Below are 19491 nucleotides of genomic sequence, written 5' to 3'. Positions count from 1 at the left end.
TTTCCTGAAGCATGCAATTAAAATGGGCCATTTTATGAATAATGGCCTGGCATTTAGAGTGTTAAATCAATGAAACAAGACAAATAATCATTCTCTACGTTAGTTGTGAAAGAGTGCAAGTGATGAAAAAACTGGTTCCAGGGAGCAATAGCTAAATATCAACTCTTTTCACATGAGTAATGGGGCTGATAAGGGAACTTGGTCCATCTGGTGATTCCGACAGTTTCTCAATTCCAGGTCCATTTCCCCCTCTTACCACAAGCTCACAGCGATGTGCCAAAAACTGATCGTTAAATAATCAAAAACAAAGGCAACTGGTGCAATTCATCACAAAGCTGTCCGACTAACTTTCTCCCGAAGATTGTCAAGCCTGAGGGGTCCACTGTGGCAAAGGCCATTGGTGGTGTTGGAGAAGGTATATGTAACTCTAATGAAAGACTAATAGCTGGCAGAGCAGCACAATAGAAAATAATCGATATGAAGGAGAAGGGAGTAGGTATAACCAAAGCTTCGTGTGTGAGTGTGTTGGTGTAGAGTAAGACAATCTATTCTAGCATCCTGTAGGACAGTCTGAATGTTTTGAATATTTTGAATATATATTTCTCTTTGGTAATATGTTAGCCCATACTAACAAAACACACATGCATTGCATACTGTGCAGTGGGGTCCAAAAGTCTGTTATTGTTTATTTAAAGTTTTAAATATAATATAAAATAAAACTAAAAATAATATTAAAAATCAGTGTACACAAACACCACCGTTCAAAAGTTTGGTGTCGGTAAGATTGTAAGTATTTTTTTAATCAAATAATTTCAATTACTACAATGTTTTTATTTTTATTTTTTTATTTAATTATACTGCGTCATTAACCTAGTCCTCGGTATCACATGTTCCTTCATAAATTAGTCTAATATGATGACATGGTGCTCAAAAAACAAATACAAATCTTGTGAAACATTCTAAAAGATTTTAGAATGAAATCTTTTGGAATTTACTGTCACAGAAAAAAAAAATGCTGTCACATTTTATCAATTGAATGCGTCCTTGGTGAATAAATAATTTCTTAAAAAAAAAAAAAAAAAAAAAAAAACCCTTACTGACCCCAAACGTTTGAACAGTTATAGCTGTAAGTGTGTTTACATAGTATATCAATAATATAATAATAATTTTAAAATTAAAAATTATAATAAAATGTGCCCGATGTCATGAAAGTTGTTCGAATGTTATGTTAATGTTATGTTATTGAAATATGAATGTTATTATAACGAATGTTATTTCTCGTGCAATTTATACGCCAAAAATAGTTTTTACGTCTATATGATACACAGTTTTCGCATGCATATGATACGCACTTTATGGCGTGTAAATGCCATAACACAACAAAAAAAAAAAAAAAAAAAAAAAAAAAAAAACATTTTTTCCATATAAATGGCACGAGAAATTACATTTGTGGTATAGATACGCACTTTCATGAGACTGTGTTGAATATATATTTCAGGAAGCTTTGGACCCCATAGTATGCTCTCTTAAGGTACCATACCACTGACAGGCTTTAACTGCATGTAGTTAAGATGCATGGGGTTGGTACCAGAGAACTAAATGGCAGACTTGCACTTCAATTTACGGCCTAAGGCAAAGGTGGCAGCATGGTGGACAGCATCTCTCTGGGGATGTGACAGCTGCAGCAGGAATGAAGTCCTGGGGGCTGTCCTAGCCAATCAAAGTCAGAAATTAAGTAAGGCTCAATAAAGTAATTAATCGGAGCCTGGTGAGGCTAAATAAGCTGATTACTGGCTGAGCGATACCATCTCGTCCTTCTTAGGAAATCTGCTTTAGAGATCTGTTGTCATCCTCTCCATTTCCTCTCTCTCATCTCTCGCTTTTTTTTCCCCCCATTGTCCTCTTTCATTGTCAGGTCGTTAATCAAGGCTCTTTAACTCTGCAGAGATACGCTAGGATCTCAAATAATTTAACTATGTATTAAACAAATGGCCTTAAATCTGCTGTGATACATATGTTTTGTGTTAGCATGGCATGAGACATTATTAGAGCACATGGATATGGTGAATTTACATATGTTAATTTAGTACAGGGATTCTAGTTTGTTTTTATATAGTAGTGGACATTAGGAAATAAGCAATGCTTAATTCAAGTAATAAAATGTATCTTACCATATATATATATATGAAGAGTTCAGATGCAAAAGCCTCTAAATGCCATTTGAAATTTTCTTCTAAAATGATCATTTTTATCAAGCTTATATATTCAAGTTCAGTAATTTCACATAAATGACAATTAATAGGTAATCCTCATTGCAATTTAACTGAAATTACTGAACTTAAATATACAAGCTTGATAAAAATGATCATTCTAGAAGAAAATTTCAAATGGCACTTAGAGGCTTGTTGCCTCTTCATATATATTACTTTTAAACAATAGACTATTTTGGCTTATGTTTGGGGAAAAATTTAGCAGATGCTTTCAAAAAAAAGCAACATACCTCTACAGATAGGCCGGTCATCACTCCATCCAACATAACTGTCCGTCACTCGCAGGCAGGTGATGCTTTTAGACCCCTGAAGCTCGTATCCTTCATCACAAGAAAAGTGCACAGTAGCACCCCGCCTGCGAGAAGAAACTGATTATTATTTTGCAAGAATAACAACCCATACATGTATAAATCAAACATTATGGACATGCTCTACAGTCAGACGGCCATTATGGCAAAACAAATCCCAATAGAGTAATCAGGGCCCTGATGTGGACGTTTATTTTGTGATAATATCTGGCCACCACACATGATCCTACTTATTACACAGCTACTAAGCAACCAAATAAATAAATAAATGGGTATGAAATATTGCTATGAGTTGAAATTATTGTATTTTGTAAGAAAGAAAGTGACTGCACAGTCTTACAAAAGACATAAAACCCACACAGGGATAAGATCAATTATGCAATTTATCAGTCATTCTACACAATTTGTTTGGCTGCAGAATGGTGTAAATGATGAATAAGATCAATTCCATGACATGCTGTATTAAAGGGACACTTCACCCATTTGCATTACGCTTTGTATCTTTAGAAACCCAGTCATATTTTTAAATAGCCATGGTTTCTTCCCTTATTTTCCCCTGAGATGGGAGAAATAAGGATTTAAGTGTGTCACTTCCTGCTTATTATGACGTAAAAATCGTCATTTTGCGTCATGATAAGCAGGAAGTCACATTTTATTAAAAAGTGTAGAGACTACAAACATTAGCTCATTATTATTCAAGGGTATGGGACCCACTCACCCTACAGGCCAATTACAGATCAATGGGTGGGACTTCACTTGCAGAAACTGAATCATCTCCACAGTTTAGAGGATGTGGGAAATGCCAACACATTATCATCCTTTAACGTCATATAGAACGCTATATGCAAAAACGGCGCTATACTACGCACATGTCACCCGTTATCGTTAATATAACACGCGCTGTGAGGGCTAAGTTTAGGTGTGGGGTAGGGTGTGCGTGTCATATTCACGCTAAAGGATTAATAACGTCTTGGGTTCGCGTGTTATATTAACGATAAAGGGTGCCATGTGCATAGTATGGCGCGTTTTTTGCATATATCGTTCTATATGACGTTAAAGGATGAGAACGGGCTGGAAATGCAGGTTAAGGAGATGACGGTGTACTAATTTAGCTTTAGCAAGAACACTTGGATGTGTGCCTAATATTAGCATACATTTATTTAGGCTCAAATTAACGTTAGAGCTAGCAGCCATGTAAAGTGGCTAACGTTAAGCTACTACTTTTTAAGTTTTAAATGATAAATAATAAGTTTGATGTTGATTAAAGGGTTAGTTCACCCAAAAATGAAAATTAAGTCTTTAATTACTCACCCCCATGCTGTACCAACCCCGTAAGACCTTCGTTCGTCTTCGGAACACAAATGAAGATATTTTTGATTAAATTTGAGAGCTGTATAACTACCACATTGGCTCCTAAGGGACTGCCTCTTGACGGCCCAGAAAGTCAATGAAGAAAATGTTTAAATATCCCAAGTGACTATCGTGGCTCAACTATACGTTTATCAAGCGACGAGAATACTTTTTGTGCGAAAAATCTAACAAAAATAACGACTATATTCGACTATTCCTTTTCTTCCTTGTAGGCCAGAAACGAGACTTCAAGACGATTTCCACGACGCATGCGCGAGAATTGCGATCTCCTTACACTACTTCAGTTCAGTTCTCGCGCATGCGTCGTGGAAATCTAAGGAAGTCTCGTTTCTGGCCTACAAGGAAGAAAAGGAATAGTCGAATAAACTCGTTATTTTTGTTTGTTTTTTCGCACAAAAAGTATTCGCGTCGCTTGATAAACATATAGTTGTGCCACGGTAGTCACTTGGGATATTTTAACATTTTCTTCATTGACTTTCTGGGCTGTCAAGAGGCAGTCCCTTAGGAGCCTATGTGGTAGTTATACTCTCAAATTTAATCAAAAATATCTTTATTTGTGTTCCAAAGACGAACGAAGGTCTTACGGGGTTGGTACAGCATGGGGGTGAGTAATTAATGATTTATTTTTCATTTTTGGGTGAACTAACCCTTTAATGAAAGGCGAACATTTGGATTTCCTGCCCCACATAATTCCCACATGGACCCGCAGAGTTAAGGATTTGTTCGTCCAGCCCGTTCACATCCCGAGGCGTCATATACTGACGCTTTTGTCAATGCGTGCCCTTTAGCGTCAATATGAGACGCAGATACGTATGGGCCAGAAGGCGCCTCCTAGTGGTCTAACCCTAACCCTACCCCAGAACTAAACCTACCCATAACCGAAGCGTGTTATATTGACGCTAAAGGGTGCCATGTGCGTTGGACGCATACACATTGTCAAAAGATGATCCGTCAGACTGCATGACTTCGCCAATTCCTGTGGAGGTTTTTCTTTTTTTTCTTCTTCTTTTTCCTCTGCGATTAACTGACTAATTAAAATTTGGTCGACTAATCCTCTTCTCGTCGAATAACATTTACTCTACTATTAGGGGGCAACCCTATTACATATATGACCCTAATAAGTCTAATAAGCCTTGTAAGTCTACAACTTAACCTTTGGCAAAGAAAGAGACGAGAACAATATGATCGATCGGTTCCGTGGATTATTTTCCAACTGTGCAAAGTGCTGATGTCAGATGACTGAAGCCCTTCACAGCAGCTCCCAAGCTCTCACATGTGAGCCGTTATCTGTTCATGGCTAAATCAAATAGCATGTCAGCATAACTACCCCCTCTCTCCGCCCGGAAGCAGTGGTCCTGTCTGATCTTGGTAATGGACAGCCTTTAGGAAACTGTGATGTGCGCATCCAGATGCATCGATGTGCCACTTCCATTACCAAGCCGCTGATGAACGGGTTCTCAGGTAGCCGGAGCTAAGAACATTCTAATAAAAAAAGTTTCGATTGTCTTTCACCTCCCTGCTGCGATTGCCCTGAGAGCTAGTGAGTGTAAAACGGATTGTCCCCATTTGTCTGTGTTAGAATCCTCTAGGGCGCTGCCATTCACCCTGCGGGGGGACGCTGACAGCCTAACTTGCACCGCAGGCCTCTCTGTAGAAGCACTGCGCCTGGAAATGACACGACTATAGCTCTGTCCCCACTCAATTAAATAGGTCTGGACCTCTGTCTCATTTTCGATCTCATTGCCTCTCTGTTCTCTTTTTTCGATCATAAACGATAGTTCACATTTCACTTTGTTACTCTTTCAGGACATTCCTAAGGTTTTCAAGTCCCCTTCATTTATGTCTTAATATATTGAATGAAACAAACTCAAATTGTTTCAAGATGGACATCATATAGCTTGTTTTCTGTCATCAGAAAATCACAATTAAGTCAATAAAGTTTAAATAATTTTACTAATTTGGTTAAGACAAATGTTGCCATTTCCCAAAGTCTAACATAGGTAGCTTTTCTTTATCTCTAAAATGTTATCCTGGAAATCGTTTTCATTTAATCAATGCATATGTATGTTTTTCTTTTCTTTGATCTCAATATCGATCAGTTAAAAGGGATTGTCCATTCAAAAATGAAAATTATTTCGTCTGTGGAACATAAAAAAATATATATATATTTTGAAGAATGTTGGTAAGTAAACCATTTTATTTCCTATTGACTTCACTGTATTTTTGTCCATACAAGTTACCATCATTTCTTCTTTAAGTTCCACAGAAGAAAGTACGTTATACAGGTTTGGAATACCATTACAGTGAATAAATGATCATCACATTTTCGTTTTTGGATGGACTATTCCTTTAAATCTTTTTGCAATACATCTTCAACTAAACCCAATTTGTTAATACCATAAATCATCCTCAAGAAAGTGACTATTTTACTATAGTGGGAAAACAACAGCACAAATATCAGTATGTTAGCAAACTTTTTTTTTTTTTTTATAAATTATGATTCTGTGATCGATAGTTAGCTTAGTTTGGTGTACTCTTGTTTTATTTTCTTTGAGTTTAGACTCAAATTATGTTAGAGTTAGACTGATTATGTTTGTTGTTTTTGGCAATACCCCCGTCTGAATCTTATACCCCTCTTTTTCTGTTGCCTAATTTGTAAATAAACACTACATTCTTTAATGAAATACTATGTGGTTATTGTAAAACAATTCTGGGTCTGGAGACGTGGTGGCTTTACACTGTTGCACATTCATTTCAACATCGTCCATTTTTGCTGTTGCTTTCCTCCCATAGACCAATCAGTAAATTGTAACAGTATTCAAAAACATTACTCTTTTTCTTTACATCTCTATCTCACTCTCTCTCACTCTCTCACTCTCTCTCTCTCTCTATCTCTCTGACCTTTGGGAGCCCACAACCCATGTTTATGCTGATCAAATATCCTCCCTGAGCTCGGAGAATTAAAAGGCCAATGAGAAATTAAACAGGCGCCCACCTCCTGCATCTCTTGCTATTCATCATCCTGGCATTACAAACACTAAATTAACTGCACACCTCTTTCCTCTCTCCTCTGTCCTCTCAGTGGACTATTTTAATAAGTAATCCATAAACTAATTTCTCACCTGAAATCAGAGCCTTTTCTTTTGCCCCTCTCTGGGATTCCTGGATCTGGACACATGTTGTGTCCTTGAGCCACCCCCATCTGAGATACTGCAAAAGACAAAAAGACAAAAAAAAAGGTGGAAAAGAAGTTGGTTAAATAGTAGGCGAGGATAAGGTTGTGTATATATACCGTTGAAATATACATCCTCTCTTCAAATTTATGAAATCTAGTTTCCTCTTCCTGTTTCACAGTTTCCATTTTCACTCATCAACTCCTGCCTAGATCTCGCTCTCGTTGTTTGCCTGTTTGTTTGTGAGTTCGCTTTTGCCCTCACGGGAATTTAATTTGAAAATTGCTTATATTTTGACAATAGAGTGCCGAAGCGATGACGTCACTTTGTAGGACAACCCGGAAGCTAGCGGCGCATGGGTTCCCTCGGTCAAAAAGCAATGCATTTTCCCCATAGACTTTTGGAAAATCGCAAAAAATAATGCATGTGTTTAACAAAGGGTTGTGACACTTACACGTTTTGTCTAGCAAGATAATCTTTACAAGTTAATCCAAAATTTATACATTTTGAAGCCTATATAAATATTTTAAAAAACACAATCAGACACAATTAAGTAAAAAAAAAAAAAAAAAACACAAGCAGGTTATACAGTAACTGTGTGTTCTGTGTCATAGATCAAAAAGTGAAAATATTTAGAGGCTCTGTTCCCCACAGACCTTATTTCAGGCGATTTAGCAAAAACCCATTCAAAAATCCCATAGGCTTTAGAGCGAGGCAACCGTAATGCTAAAATGCTTACTCACTTCCGCGTTTTGGCCTACAGAGTGACGTCGTAACTTCGGCACTCTATTGAACGGATGGTCGAGTGTTTCTTGGCGTAACTTCATGCTGGAATTGACGCGGATCACTCGCGGCTCGCGAAAAAAAATAGACCAGACAACGAAACTGGCACTTCGCATCTGATGTAAAGGAAGCGGTCTCCGTTCCGTGCCGCGTCGCTTTAGCGTCCAGTGTGAACATGGCGAAATGTGGCTGAACTAGGCCTCGTCCCCTTTATTTTGCATATGCCTTGGTGTGAGTTATTTGTGTACTGTATTGATTCTACATTCCCAGAAGAAAACTCAAGACTATAATGGAGGCATTTCAGGGAGTTCAGAAACAGTGTGCATTAATATAGAGAATAACTCCCTTTGGAGTGGACTTTGGAGTGTACATTTTCAGACCTTCTTCATGCTCAAACTGCAACATTAAAAAAAATCATATATATATATATATATATATATATATATATATATATATATATATATATATATATATATATATATATATACTGTATATTTTTACATATAAAAATAGCATAATAGGTCCTCTTAAAAAAAAAAGAAAAAAAAGAGGCTTCTTGAACCAGGTAGGTGGTCCATCCAACCCCAGTAAGCAGAGCAAAATGCCCCTCTTTCACAATTTTCAATGTTGTCCAATAATAACAAAATTACTAAATTTGTCCATCTGTCTCTTTTTAATATACTGAAAGAAGCATCATCATCCTGCACTTGATTTATTTAAATGCACACTTTTCTTCAGGGCCACTTTCTTCCATCTTACCCAACTATTTTTGTCAGTACAGGGAAAAAAAGAACAGAAAGAACTGGCCGTTTTTTAATGTAAGGTGCTCAACACTATTATCTGGTTTACTTAACTGTAGCATAAAAGCAGTATCACACTTCACTTGCAATTGTGCCATTGGTCTGAACATCAGCATGAATTTACCTTGTAAAGAGAGCAAGGCCATCTATAAATGTATTCTACTGTCTACACAGCCTGCCCAGGAGGTTCATTGAATGAACAAAAGAATCAATCAGTCCTCCCAAGAATGCCAAGATATTTTCAGACATCATTATGTGAGTACAAAATTTTCCTTGGCATCACACAAGCTGAAGTCACCCAGCCCTGAAGGAAGTGGAAATGACACGCGGGGTCAAAGAGGTTGGCAGAAGCCTCAGCTTCAGCACTAGGTGGCTAGGAGGCTGGAGAAGATAGTGGAGGGAAAACCTGAAGTGACACATGTTGATTGGCCGAGGTGCACCTGTGTGCCGGCCCTCATGCATATTGATGTGGGACAAAAGGCCAAACTTGTCAGCGCTGCCGTTGAGGCACTGCCGGCCACGGTGACGGCATTGAGATCCCAGATGACACCCTCAATGGGCACATGCTCACATGAGCAGGCTGACATTTTCTCACAATGATGCAGAGGTAATAGAAATGTAAATAAAGATGGCATAACAGAAGAAAGCAGGCTGAAGAAGACTCTCAGCACACAGAGCAATTACCCCAGCCCTCGATAAGCTTTTTCTTTCTCGGTTTGCCAACAATGGAAAAGGTAACTTATTTTCCCTCCCCTCTGGCCTTAGGGAGAAAAATATCTCCATTTGTTTCCAATTGACACAGCGTAGAATAAAGATAACGTTAATGTTCAAGATTGTGTGCTTGTGCCGAGCGTGAGCAAGCGTGGTACTGCTTTCATCAATCCATGGATAATGAAATTTGCACATGCACACTGACACAAAAACAAAAAGGAGACAATTAAGAAAGTTTTGGCTTTAAATGATTATATATTGTAAGGTTTCAGAATTCAGATTTGCAAATGAGTCATTTTCCGTTCACTCATGCTTAATATGAACATCATTCAGTATATAGGACACATCCCTGAATCAACATTCTTATCAAATATATAATGATATATTTTTGAAAGTCTGTCATGCTCAAAAAGGCTGCATTTTCATCACAAATTCAACATAAAAGTACGGAGCACCCCTAATCCCACTTTGGCAAAAAAAATAAATAAACAAATAAATAAATAATTATAACTATCTTGTGGCCTCAATATACTAACTCGTGGCCTCAAGATAGAATTAGTATCTTGAGGCCACGAGTTACTATCTTGAGGCCACGAGTTAGTATCTTGAGGCCACGAGATAGTATCTTGAGGCCACGAGTTACTATCTTGAGGCCACGAGTTACTATCTTGAGGCCACGAGATAGTATCTTGAGGCCACGAGATAGTATCTTGAGGCCACGAGATAGTATCTTGAGGCCACGAGTTAGTATCTTGAGGCCACGAGTTACTATCTTGAGGCCACGAGTTACTATCTTGAGGCCACGAGTTACTATCTTGAGGCCACGAGTTACTATCTTGAGGCCACGAGTCACTATCTTGAGGCCACGAGATAGTATATTGAGGTCACGAGATAGTATCTTGAGGCCACAAGTTAGTATCTTGAGGCCACGAGTTAGTATCTTGAGGCCACGAGTTACTATCTTGAGGCCACGAGTTACTATCTTGAGGCCACGAGTTACTATCTTGAGGCCACGAGATAGTATCTTGAGGCCACGAGTTAGTATCTTGAGGCCACGAGTTAGCATCTTGAGGCCACGAGTTAGCATCTTGAGGCCACGAGTTACTATCTTGAGGCCACGAGTATAATTTTTTTATTATTTATTTTTTTATTTTTTTGCGAAAGTGGGACTAGGGGGGCTTCGTATTAAAATAATGCTATTCTGGAATATTATTACAGTTTAAAATTAAGCAATTTTTTCCTTTGAGCCAATGTCTACTTCTAGTCTTCAGTGTCACATGATGTTTGACACAAAATTATTCTAACATGTTTATTCTGGCATTGCAGCATTTATTTCATTATACATGTTTTAATAATTAAAAATGTCTTTACTGTCACTTTAATATGTATATACTTTAAGATTAATGTTCTAGATAGTTACAATTAAATACAAGTATTCATAAATTGAGATTTGCCAAGGTCATAGGTTCAAAATGCAAGTGGCATCAGCCAAGTGCATGAATGTAAACACAATATTGATTTAGGAAAACTTCCTTCTTGTACAGTACATGAAGAGTTTTACTTACAAACTGATATTTTGCTGTGGTTGTCTTTACTTGGCAGCATCTTCACCCCTCTAGACTTCAGCTCTGTCATCTTCTTCACTGAAAGTCAAAAGCAATATAACATGTTTATTTGAGAGCAGGAAGGATAAGGAAAAGAGGAAAAAAAAAACTATAATCATAGGCCAGATGCTTGCTAGGCATTACAAATCATGAACCACATTATAATTACAATTACAGTCTTACAAAAAAGCTGTCAAACTTGTGCAAAAAAGCCTATTGTGTGTGAACAAAGCTCAGCTTGTTTGTTGAAAAAGCAAAAAAATAATGCCAACAAGCATTCATGCGCACAGGCACATGCAGTTATTGTTTTCTGTTACATTGTTTTAATGATTCAGCACTTAGAAAATCAGCATTTGGATAAGCATTTTGTAATGGAGAAGTTCATCCAGTGCAGTCTCATCCCAAGACGTCATACAACTGACGCGTTTGACCATACGTCAACATCCGCCGTTTTAGGGTACCCTTTGACATCGGTTGGATGACGCTATCTAATCCTAACCCAGACTTAAACCTACCCCGTCACCTAACTGACGTTAAAGGTAAAGCGTCAGTTGGACGACGCCACAGGATCGTCATGTAACTGACGTTTAAGGGTACCCTAAAATGGCGGATGTTGACATATGGTCAAAAATGTGAGTTTGTATGACGTCTTGGGATGAGACTGTGTTAGTTCATCAGCTATCAGCAATTAGCTGTTTTAATAAAAATGAATAGTATTATTAATATTATTTAAATTAAAATAGAGCATATTGATTCAATTACATTTGCAACTACCCTAAAGCTGAAGTCTCTAATTTAAAAAAAAACAAAAAAAAAAACGGGTCACTTGAAATTGGGTCACTTGAATCATGTAATATGAATGCGGTCTTAGTGCCCCTTTATGTCAAAAATAGGCTAAGTTATAATGTATGCACAGCTGAAGTATCCAGCACCAGATCTGCAAAATATACACATTGTGCTGTACAACCGATAAACTCACAAAAAAAATTTGCCTTACATTTTTAAATCAATAAAAGTAATAAAAGCTGCAATTTTTTTTTTCAGAAACTGTATAAATGAGAGAAATTGTAAGAAATTAAATAGATGGACACAAAGATGTCATTAAAATATGTAATTTCTCTCTCTCTATCTCTCTCTCTCTCAAATCATGTTAACCTGCCTCTCCATACCCAATCTTTGATGGAGTTTGAAAATGATTGTGATGAAGCTAAGTAGCTTGTTATTCATTGGGCGTTACTCATTGCAGAGCATTTGGGTAAAGATTGGAGAGAGGAAGGGAGGCAAAATAAAAGGAAAAAGGTCAATGGGAAATCTAATTAAGAGCTTAGCTATCTTTCTCTCTCCCTGATACTCTAACAGTATTTATTTATCAAACTCCAGTCCTGTAATCCCATCCCATCACTCTGATCTGCTTATGGAGGAGGTGGAATTCCTGCAGATTCAGTCTTTGGTCCCCCTGAGCTGAGCTGACTAATCCCGTTCCTCTGCTCATCTCCTTTGAGTGGTGACCTTTGAACTTGAGAGTGTGATGAGAGTGCCAGTAGCACAGCCGGTGTGTGTCTATGTGTCAGGTGTTGGGGGTATTCATGACCTTTAACTGACTTAATAACACTTAACCGAGATAATTCAAATAATTTGACTTTAATTGTAACTGCAGATGGGAAAACTCTGCAGGGCACATGACGACTACAGATATCAAACAGCTGCAGTGAATCTACGGTGATACGGCTCTACGGCTACTCGTAAATGTAAGTACACATTGATGGCCTAAGACACGAAACGAGTGGTTTTTGTGAGAAAACGAACAGTATTTATATCGTTTTTACCTCGTGTAATCCAAGTGGTCTGAATCAGTTGTGCAATGTCCAACTGAACCGAACTGAATCAGTTCAATGTTACCGCCAGAAGTGATCGCTTGCGTGTGACGTCACTCAATATTTACACGGAGATTTCGGAAGTTTTATCTTTTACTAAACATATTTAGATATACCGAAATCGTCTTCCATTGCGGTTTACCGTATACCTAAATATGTTTAGTGAAAGGTAAAACTTCCGAAATCTCTGTATAAACAAAGAGTGACGTTGGCGCGCAAGTGATCACTTCAAGACCGAAGCGCCCGTGCCGTCAGATCATTTTGTCATGGCTATGATTACAAGAGGTAAAACGATATAAATACTGTTCGTTTTCTCACACAAACCGCTCGTTTCGTGTCTTAGGCCATCAATGTGTACTTACATACGAGTCATTAAATCATGTTTAATTTTGACTTCTCTGTGCATGCTTTTTGGTGGACCCCCTTAGCCTCCAGTGTATGACTGATAGACAACAACGGTTTGACTGAAAAATGTCAAAATTGAAAATACTGAGGAAACAAAAACACCTACATCTTGGATCCCCTTGAGGTAAGCTAAAACACATCAAAAATTAATTTGAAAATGAACTATCCCTTTAAGACATTCTTAAAAATGGAACGTTTTCGGAGTTTTGACGACCGGATAAGGCAAAAGTTTAATATGTCAACCAGCTCCGCTGGTGGGAAAACGCATGGGACTCAATCAGCCATAGCCGTTCGTTAGCGCTATATCCTATTGCGTGCAGAGGGATATTGAAAGACAACCTTTTATCCTGCCCCTCGGATTGAGGTATGCCAATTGTGAGTTCCCAGACCTAACATCTTGATTTAGGTCTGGCTTGCCAGGATAACAGTTTGTACCATTTTTCAAGAAATTTGATAATATAACTTCCAATTTATAATATAAAAAAAAATATATATATTTGTATTTCTGGAAAAAACATATTTGGAGTAAGAGATGTCTTTCAAACAAATTAGAATGTTCATTTCAAGTCTCAATAAACTAAATGAAAAGTGCATATACCGGCCCCATATAATCAGTTTTTAACTTTTTAAAAAGGGCCTGGAAAGAACATGAGGGAACAAGACTGAAATTATCGTATCAAAAAAAAAAAAATGTATTATGTTTTATAATTATATAAATGTGTGCATTAATTCAAAACTCCATTAATCTAAAATGAAAATGAGGAAACACAAACTTGTGAAGAGAAGAATGAGTAGACAGCCCTGCATATCTAACCTTTTGCTTTATCTGTCTTTCCTCTTTCAGTTTGCTTCTCTCTTTTTCCCAGATATTTTTGACAGCTACGACCCCTGAGCTTTTTCTCTGTCTTGTTACATAGACTTACACCAGTAAAGGCACCAGTCCCACGACAGTCCATCTCTTACCTTGATACTGAGCACTGAAGCCTCTCAGTTTGTGGTTTCCATCGGATGTGAAGTGGAGTCTCAGCCAGTTCTTGCTGCTGATAATGGGCGACGGTAAGTTTGGACCAGTAAACCTGTGATATGAAGAGAAGACGGGATTTATTTACTACGGGAGTGTAGTAAACTTTTTACTTTCTTTCTCTGTGTAACACTGAAACACTTTAGCTTTCATTTGAAGTTGTAGAAGTTTCTCTTTCCCATGCAATTACAAAGAACTGAGGCTTTCAAGCTTCAACAAAGATTCAGAAGCACCATAAAACTGGTCCGTGTGACTCATGCACTATATTCCAAGTATGATGAACAGACCAAGCTGTAGGTCTTTTTCCGAAGCTTGAAAGCTTTAGCCCCCATTCAATATAATCACATCTAGTGACCATCACAGTGTTCAGAACGTCTCCTTTTGTGTTTTTCAGAAGTCACATGGATTTTAAATCACAAGAGAGAGTAAATGATGACGGAATTTAATTCCTGAGTGAACTATTGATTTAACCTAAATTTAACCTATTTGATTTAACCTACAGTATGTGGTTGTGAAGATGCTTGTACGTATTTAGGCTAAAGACGTACAAGCATCTTCATAACCACATGATCTCAAAAAAGTATTATATAAATCAAATTATAATATTATATTATATAATAATAATAGTTTATACACACTTTTTTTTTAAATGGTTATCATAATAACAACCTGCCTGCCCTAAACTTAGATGTACCAGCACTCAGGTCTTAGGACTGTCAGAATTAGTGTTAATTACTCAGATAACACAGGCACAGTCGGACAGCTTCTTTATTATGGCGAGCATTAATCGCATAAGCTGAAAAGGAAACAGAAAGTTGTCCGACAAAGAAGCGTAAGCTCATCCTTGTAGTATTTACCAAATGTCAGATTTGGCACAACGAGCCCTACAAACACAAAGAAAGACAGAGGAAGAGGGAAAGAAACAGACGAGTGAGGAGGTATGAATAGTTTACAAGAGCTTAGTCCACGTTTCCTATTTCTTGCACATCTGATGCAATGAAGTATTTTTAACTTCTTCTCCTGCTCAGACCGACCAAGGCCAGCGCTGAGGGAAGGGGATAAAAATGGGTCTGAGTCACAAACACTATAAATCTTTTTGCAAACGAAATCATTAACATTTAAATGACTGCATGCAATATGTGTGTCTGTTGCATATGTCGTAATGGCTTAGTCACTTATTCTCTGGTGGAGGCTTTGAAAAGCGATTTTCTTCGCTTTTAATATATTTTACTTGCAAACCATCAGACCAAACCAAAGACACAAAACAATTATCTGGTATTAGTTCGACCCAAAGAGAAACATGCAGTTGTTTTCATTGAATTATCTACAACAACTAACAGACATCGTGGCTCAATGTCATATGCTAGAAAAGTCATTTTGTGATGGTTACATATTATGTGGCACATTACAGTCACTTAATATGTCACTTGTGTTCCTTTTCATGACCAGTCTTGTTAGTAAAGCTAACTGGACTTCCTGGAGTCATCACTGCTCGGACTAACTCTCATTGAGCTCTCATTTTTTTAAAACCATTCAAAAGACATCATTTATCAGCATTCATAACTTAGTGAATGCTAATATATGTAAATAAAGTGATGTCGGGCAAACCAGTGGGGGATCAGTCGCGCCAATAGATTAATGTACACAAAAAAAAAGGTAGTTTGCTAAGCATTTAGTCACTAAAATGACTCCAGAAAACAGTCAAAATGTTTTAAAAAAAAGTTTAGAATTCTGAACACAGGGTTCCAGACTGTGACCTTTTTCTGCCGGTGTGACAAAATTTAGTTAGAGGTCACACTGTTTCCACCACCAAGTTGCCCAGCTGATAAAGACAGCCATTTCTTTTGCAAACCTCACTACTCATTTGAACTGCACAGTGCAGACCTTTTTATCAGCTCTGAGCAATAATAGATAGCACAGCGCAAGCTCAGAACAGGTTTACTCACGTGCCGATCGTTGATCACGCGACACCATTACTACACAGTGCTGGGAGACCCAGTGAGAACGTGTTTGGATTTGCCGCTGCATATTTAGTATGTGTTCTGTGGCCTTATTTCAGAATCTTTAAGTTTTCGGGGTTTTTTTTTTTTTTTTTTCAATAACCATGCATAAACAATATTCTCTCAAAAATACAAACATGTACATGCATGTTGCTCACATATTATGGTTAGCCATGTTTGTGCTAAATAGAGTGTAATGACAAATTTGCCATTAATATGTTTATAAGCAACAGAAAAAAAGCACAAATATCAGTCCCACTTTATATTAAGTGGCTTTAAGTACTATGTACTTGCATCGAAAAATAAGTACAATGTATTATTGTGGTCCTGTTGCATTGTAAAACACTTTTGCTGCTATTGAGGTATGATGCGGGTAAGTTTAGGGACAGGTGTGGTGGTATGGGTAGGTTTAAGGGTAGGTTAAGGTGTGAGGGATGGGTCAACTGTGTAATTTTGAAAGAGTTTCACCGCACTCACGGCAAACAAGGTGCCAGACAGATACCAGTAGACAACCCAAAAAATACATAAATTGTCTGCACACTTGAGTCCTTAAAGCAAAATTTAATGCCAAGCTTTCGGTAATACAACCATCCTCAGGGCATGACTGTGTAATGACTGTGACAACTGTGTAATTACAAATGCAAGTACATAAATTAATTACAGCTGTAATTACATGCTGGTATTTTTAAAATATAAGTACAATGTAAAAACATGTATGTACACAAGAAGTCCATTTTATCAAATTATTAATTTCAATGTGCACAGTACTTAAAGCCACTTAATATAAAGTGGGACCCAAATATCAGAGCATGTAAAAACATCAAGGACCCCCAAAACACCCTAGACCCCAGACGGTTAATAACACAGAAGCAAGATGTCGTGTGAAGCATTAAAATTCATAGCAGAATTTAGATAAACCATATCAGATTAAACAACGCCGATGTGAAAATGAGTTATAGTTAAGTTGTATAAGGCTTTTCAAAAACTAAAAAAATAAATAAACTTTGTGGCAAACATTCTAAAAAAAAAGAGAGAGACATGAAATTGCTACAACCAGAAGTTGTTTACTTATTAGCCATTTTCACTCCCAAATATATGGAAAAAAAGTAGGAAGTCTTGTGAAAAAAAAAAAAAATAAATAAAAATTCTTCATATGGTGAATGAATTACACAAAAAGCCACAACAGTTAACTTTATGATTAAAATCCACCCACTGCAACCAAAATCATGTGTTGACGCCACCATCAGTAGAACTTAGTGGCGCTGGTGATACTGCTCTCACAGGATAGTCTGGAGCCCTGCTACACGGTATCCTGCAATATTTAAATAAGGTTTTAACTTTGCAGTTTTCTGACTGATTCACATTTTATAATTCTAGTAATTCCACCCTAAACCACTTTATATACCCAACATAGAAAAAGAGGCTGAAAGCCAAAAGCTTTTTCATCACTGATGAGCCACATTGTGTTTCTTTTCAAGTACACCTCACTAGAAAATAACATCCTTCTGATAGCCCAAGTATGTACTTTGCCTGTTTTTTCATTCTGAACGACAATAATAGTGGTCAAGGAAACACAGTGAGTCTAATCTGAGTGAATGATTTTTCTCACAGTGTTGTAGCGAGAGTATATTCGCTCTAATGTCAGGCATGTGGACCTGTTGTAGTGTCAAAGCTTGAAGCCCAAGGGTGTAATCATAGAGAATGAAGTGTACCACAGCGCTACTGATGCACCGGTGCCTGTCATAATGCTGTGATGCTAAAACAGCAGGGAATCACGTAGTCCTATTTTTAACACACATTAGTGCAGTTAGGGCTCATTAACTGAAACAGGCCCAGTGCTCTCATGGGACGCAGGAACAAGACTGACAGAACATCTCCGTTAGGCATCTTGGGGATTGGCGAAATCGCTCTTGTAGACATGTTCAGATCAGCTATGCTGAAACTTCAAGAGCAGGACATAGTATCATTACTATTCTTGAATAGCCAACACTATACAATATGTATGGATGGATGTTTTTTTTTTTTTTGTTTGTTTTTTAGGGCCCGAGCACGAACAGTGCGAGGACTCTATTGAAACTGTTAGGGTTATTTTTTTTCTTCTTTTTTTTTTCTTTTTTCTGCAAAGTAAGCGCCATTTTCGGGGCCGCAACATGCTCAAAAAACTCACCAAATTTGGCACGCATGTCAGGACTGGTGAAAAATGTAGTATTTTGTGGGTTTTGCGGATGGGCGGGGCAAAATGGCTCGCTAGCGCCACCTAGAAAATTGGAAAAAATTAGCCCCTCGTTTTTTTGTTGTTGTTTTTTTACCTTTCTCTCCATGGAAAAAATCTAAATTAATATATAACCTAACCTTGTATGAAAATACCATATGAAAAGTTAATACAGGATTCAAAATGTTTTAAAACGACTTAAGGGCAATCATTTAGTAGATAAAGTCAGCCTTTCTTGGACTGCTCGGAAAACGGCTTTTTTTAACATCACATCATTTTACGTCACGACAGTGAGTCTCAGCTCACTCAGTGCAGAGTAGGCTGGTATTTAGTAAGATATGTCATGCATCAGTGTGTTTTAGGTAGTTTTTGTATTTTGATTTATCATCGTCATGGTAAATTATTGTGTTTGTGGAGGTTGCAAAAAACTCCAGCCTGTCAGGACATCGAGTCATCGGGTTTCCATAACAAGAAAAAGGATGATGCTGTCTTTCATGCCTGGTGTGGTTTGTGCAGGTGAAGAGACTGGATTTCTCTTCCGTATTGGCTTTGAAAAACGCGGTCGTGTGTAGTTCACTTTAGCGATTATCGTCCCGGCAATATAATGGAGTTCAACATGGGACGCCGAAGCAAAAATATTGCTCGTCTTACCAATAGCATCAAATCGTGCGATATAGGCAGTGTTGTGCCTGAACTCGTTCATAATTTGGGCGAACGTGAACTGAACATACTGTATTACTGCCTGATGAACGATACTGTGAAATCGTTCATTCTGGTGTCTGTTAACGCATCCTCTCTCAGTAACTTCTTTTAATAGGGTGCCAGATTTCAATAAAGCCTTCCAGACGATAACCCGGCTAAAACACACTGTTAACACTGTAAACTTAATATGTAGCGAAAAAAAACACCCACTCTGGCAACACAAGCCACCAGTGCCGCCGAATGCGTCATTGAAACAA

General features: G+C 37.7%; 1 protein-coding gene across 5 annotated transcripts in view; it reads right to left on the bottom strand.

Annotated features, from left to right (window-relative positions):
• The window catches only part of csmd2 (CUB and Sushi multiple domains 2), a 410157-nt gene that overhangs the window by 242882 nt on the left and 147784 nt on the right, over nucleotides 1-19491 (bottom strand). For all 5 annotated transcript variants that reach the window (XR_016147450.1, XR_016147451.1, XR_016147449.1 and 2 more), the window contains exons 6-9: nucleotides 14263-14375; nucleotides 10982-11059; nucleotides 7072-7159; nucleotides 2501-2625 (exon numbers count right to left, since the gene is read on the bottom strand). Coding sequence is in view for 2 of the 5 variants with exons in the window: in XM_089123227.1 (XP_088979353.1) it covers nucleotides 2501-2625; nucleotides 7072-7159; nucleotides 10982-11059; nucleotides 14263-14375 (404 nt within the window). In the remaining 3 variants the exon portion in view is untranslated. The remainder of the gene's footprint in view (nucleotides 1-2500; nucleotides 2626-7071; nucleotides 7160-10981; nucleotides 11060-14262; nucleotides 14376-19491) is intronic.

Source organism: Pimephales promelas, chromosome 18, assembly GCF_988280905.1.
Source record: "Pimephales promelas chromosome 18, fPimPro1.hap1.1, whole genome shotgun sequence".
Taxonomy (NCBI): Eukaryota; Metazoa; Chordata; class Actinopteri; order Cypriniformes; family Leuciscidae; genus Pimephales; species Pimephales promelas.
The sequence above is the reverse complement of the archived record's forward strand: the minus strand, read 5'-3'. Positions and strand labels throughout refer to the sequence as shown.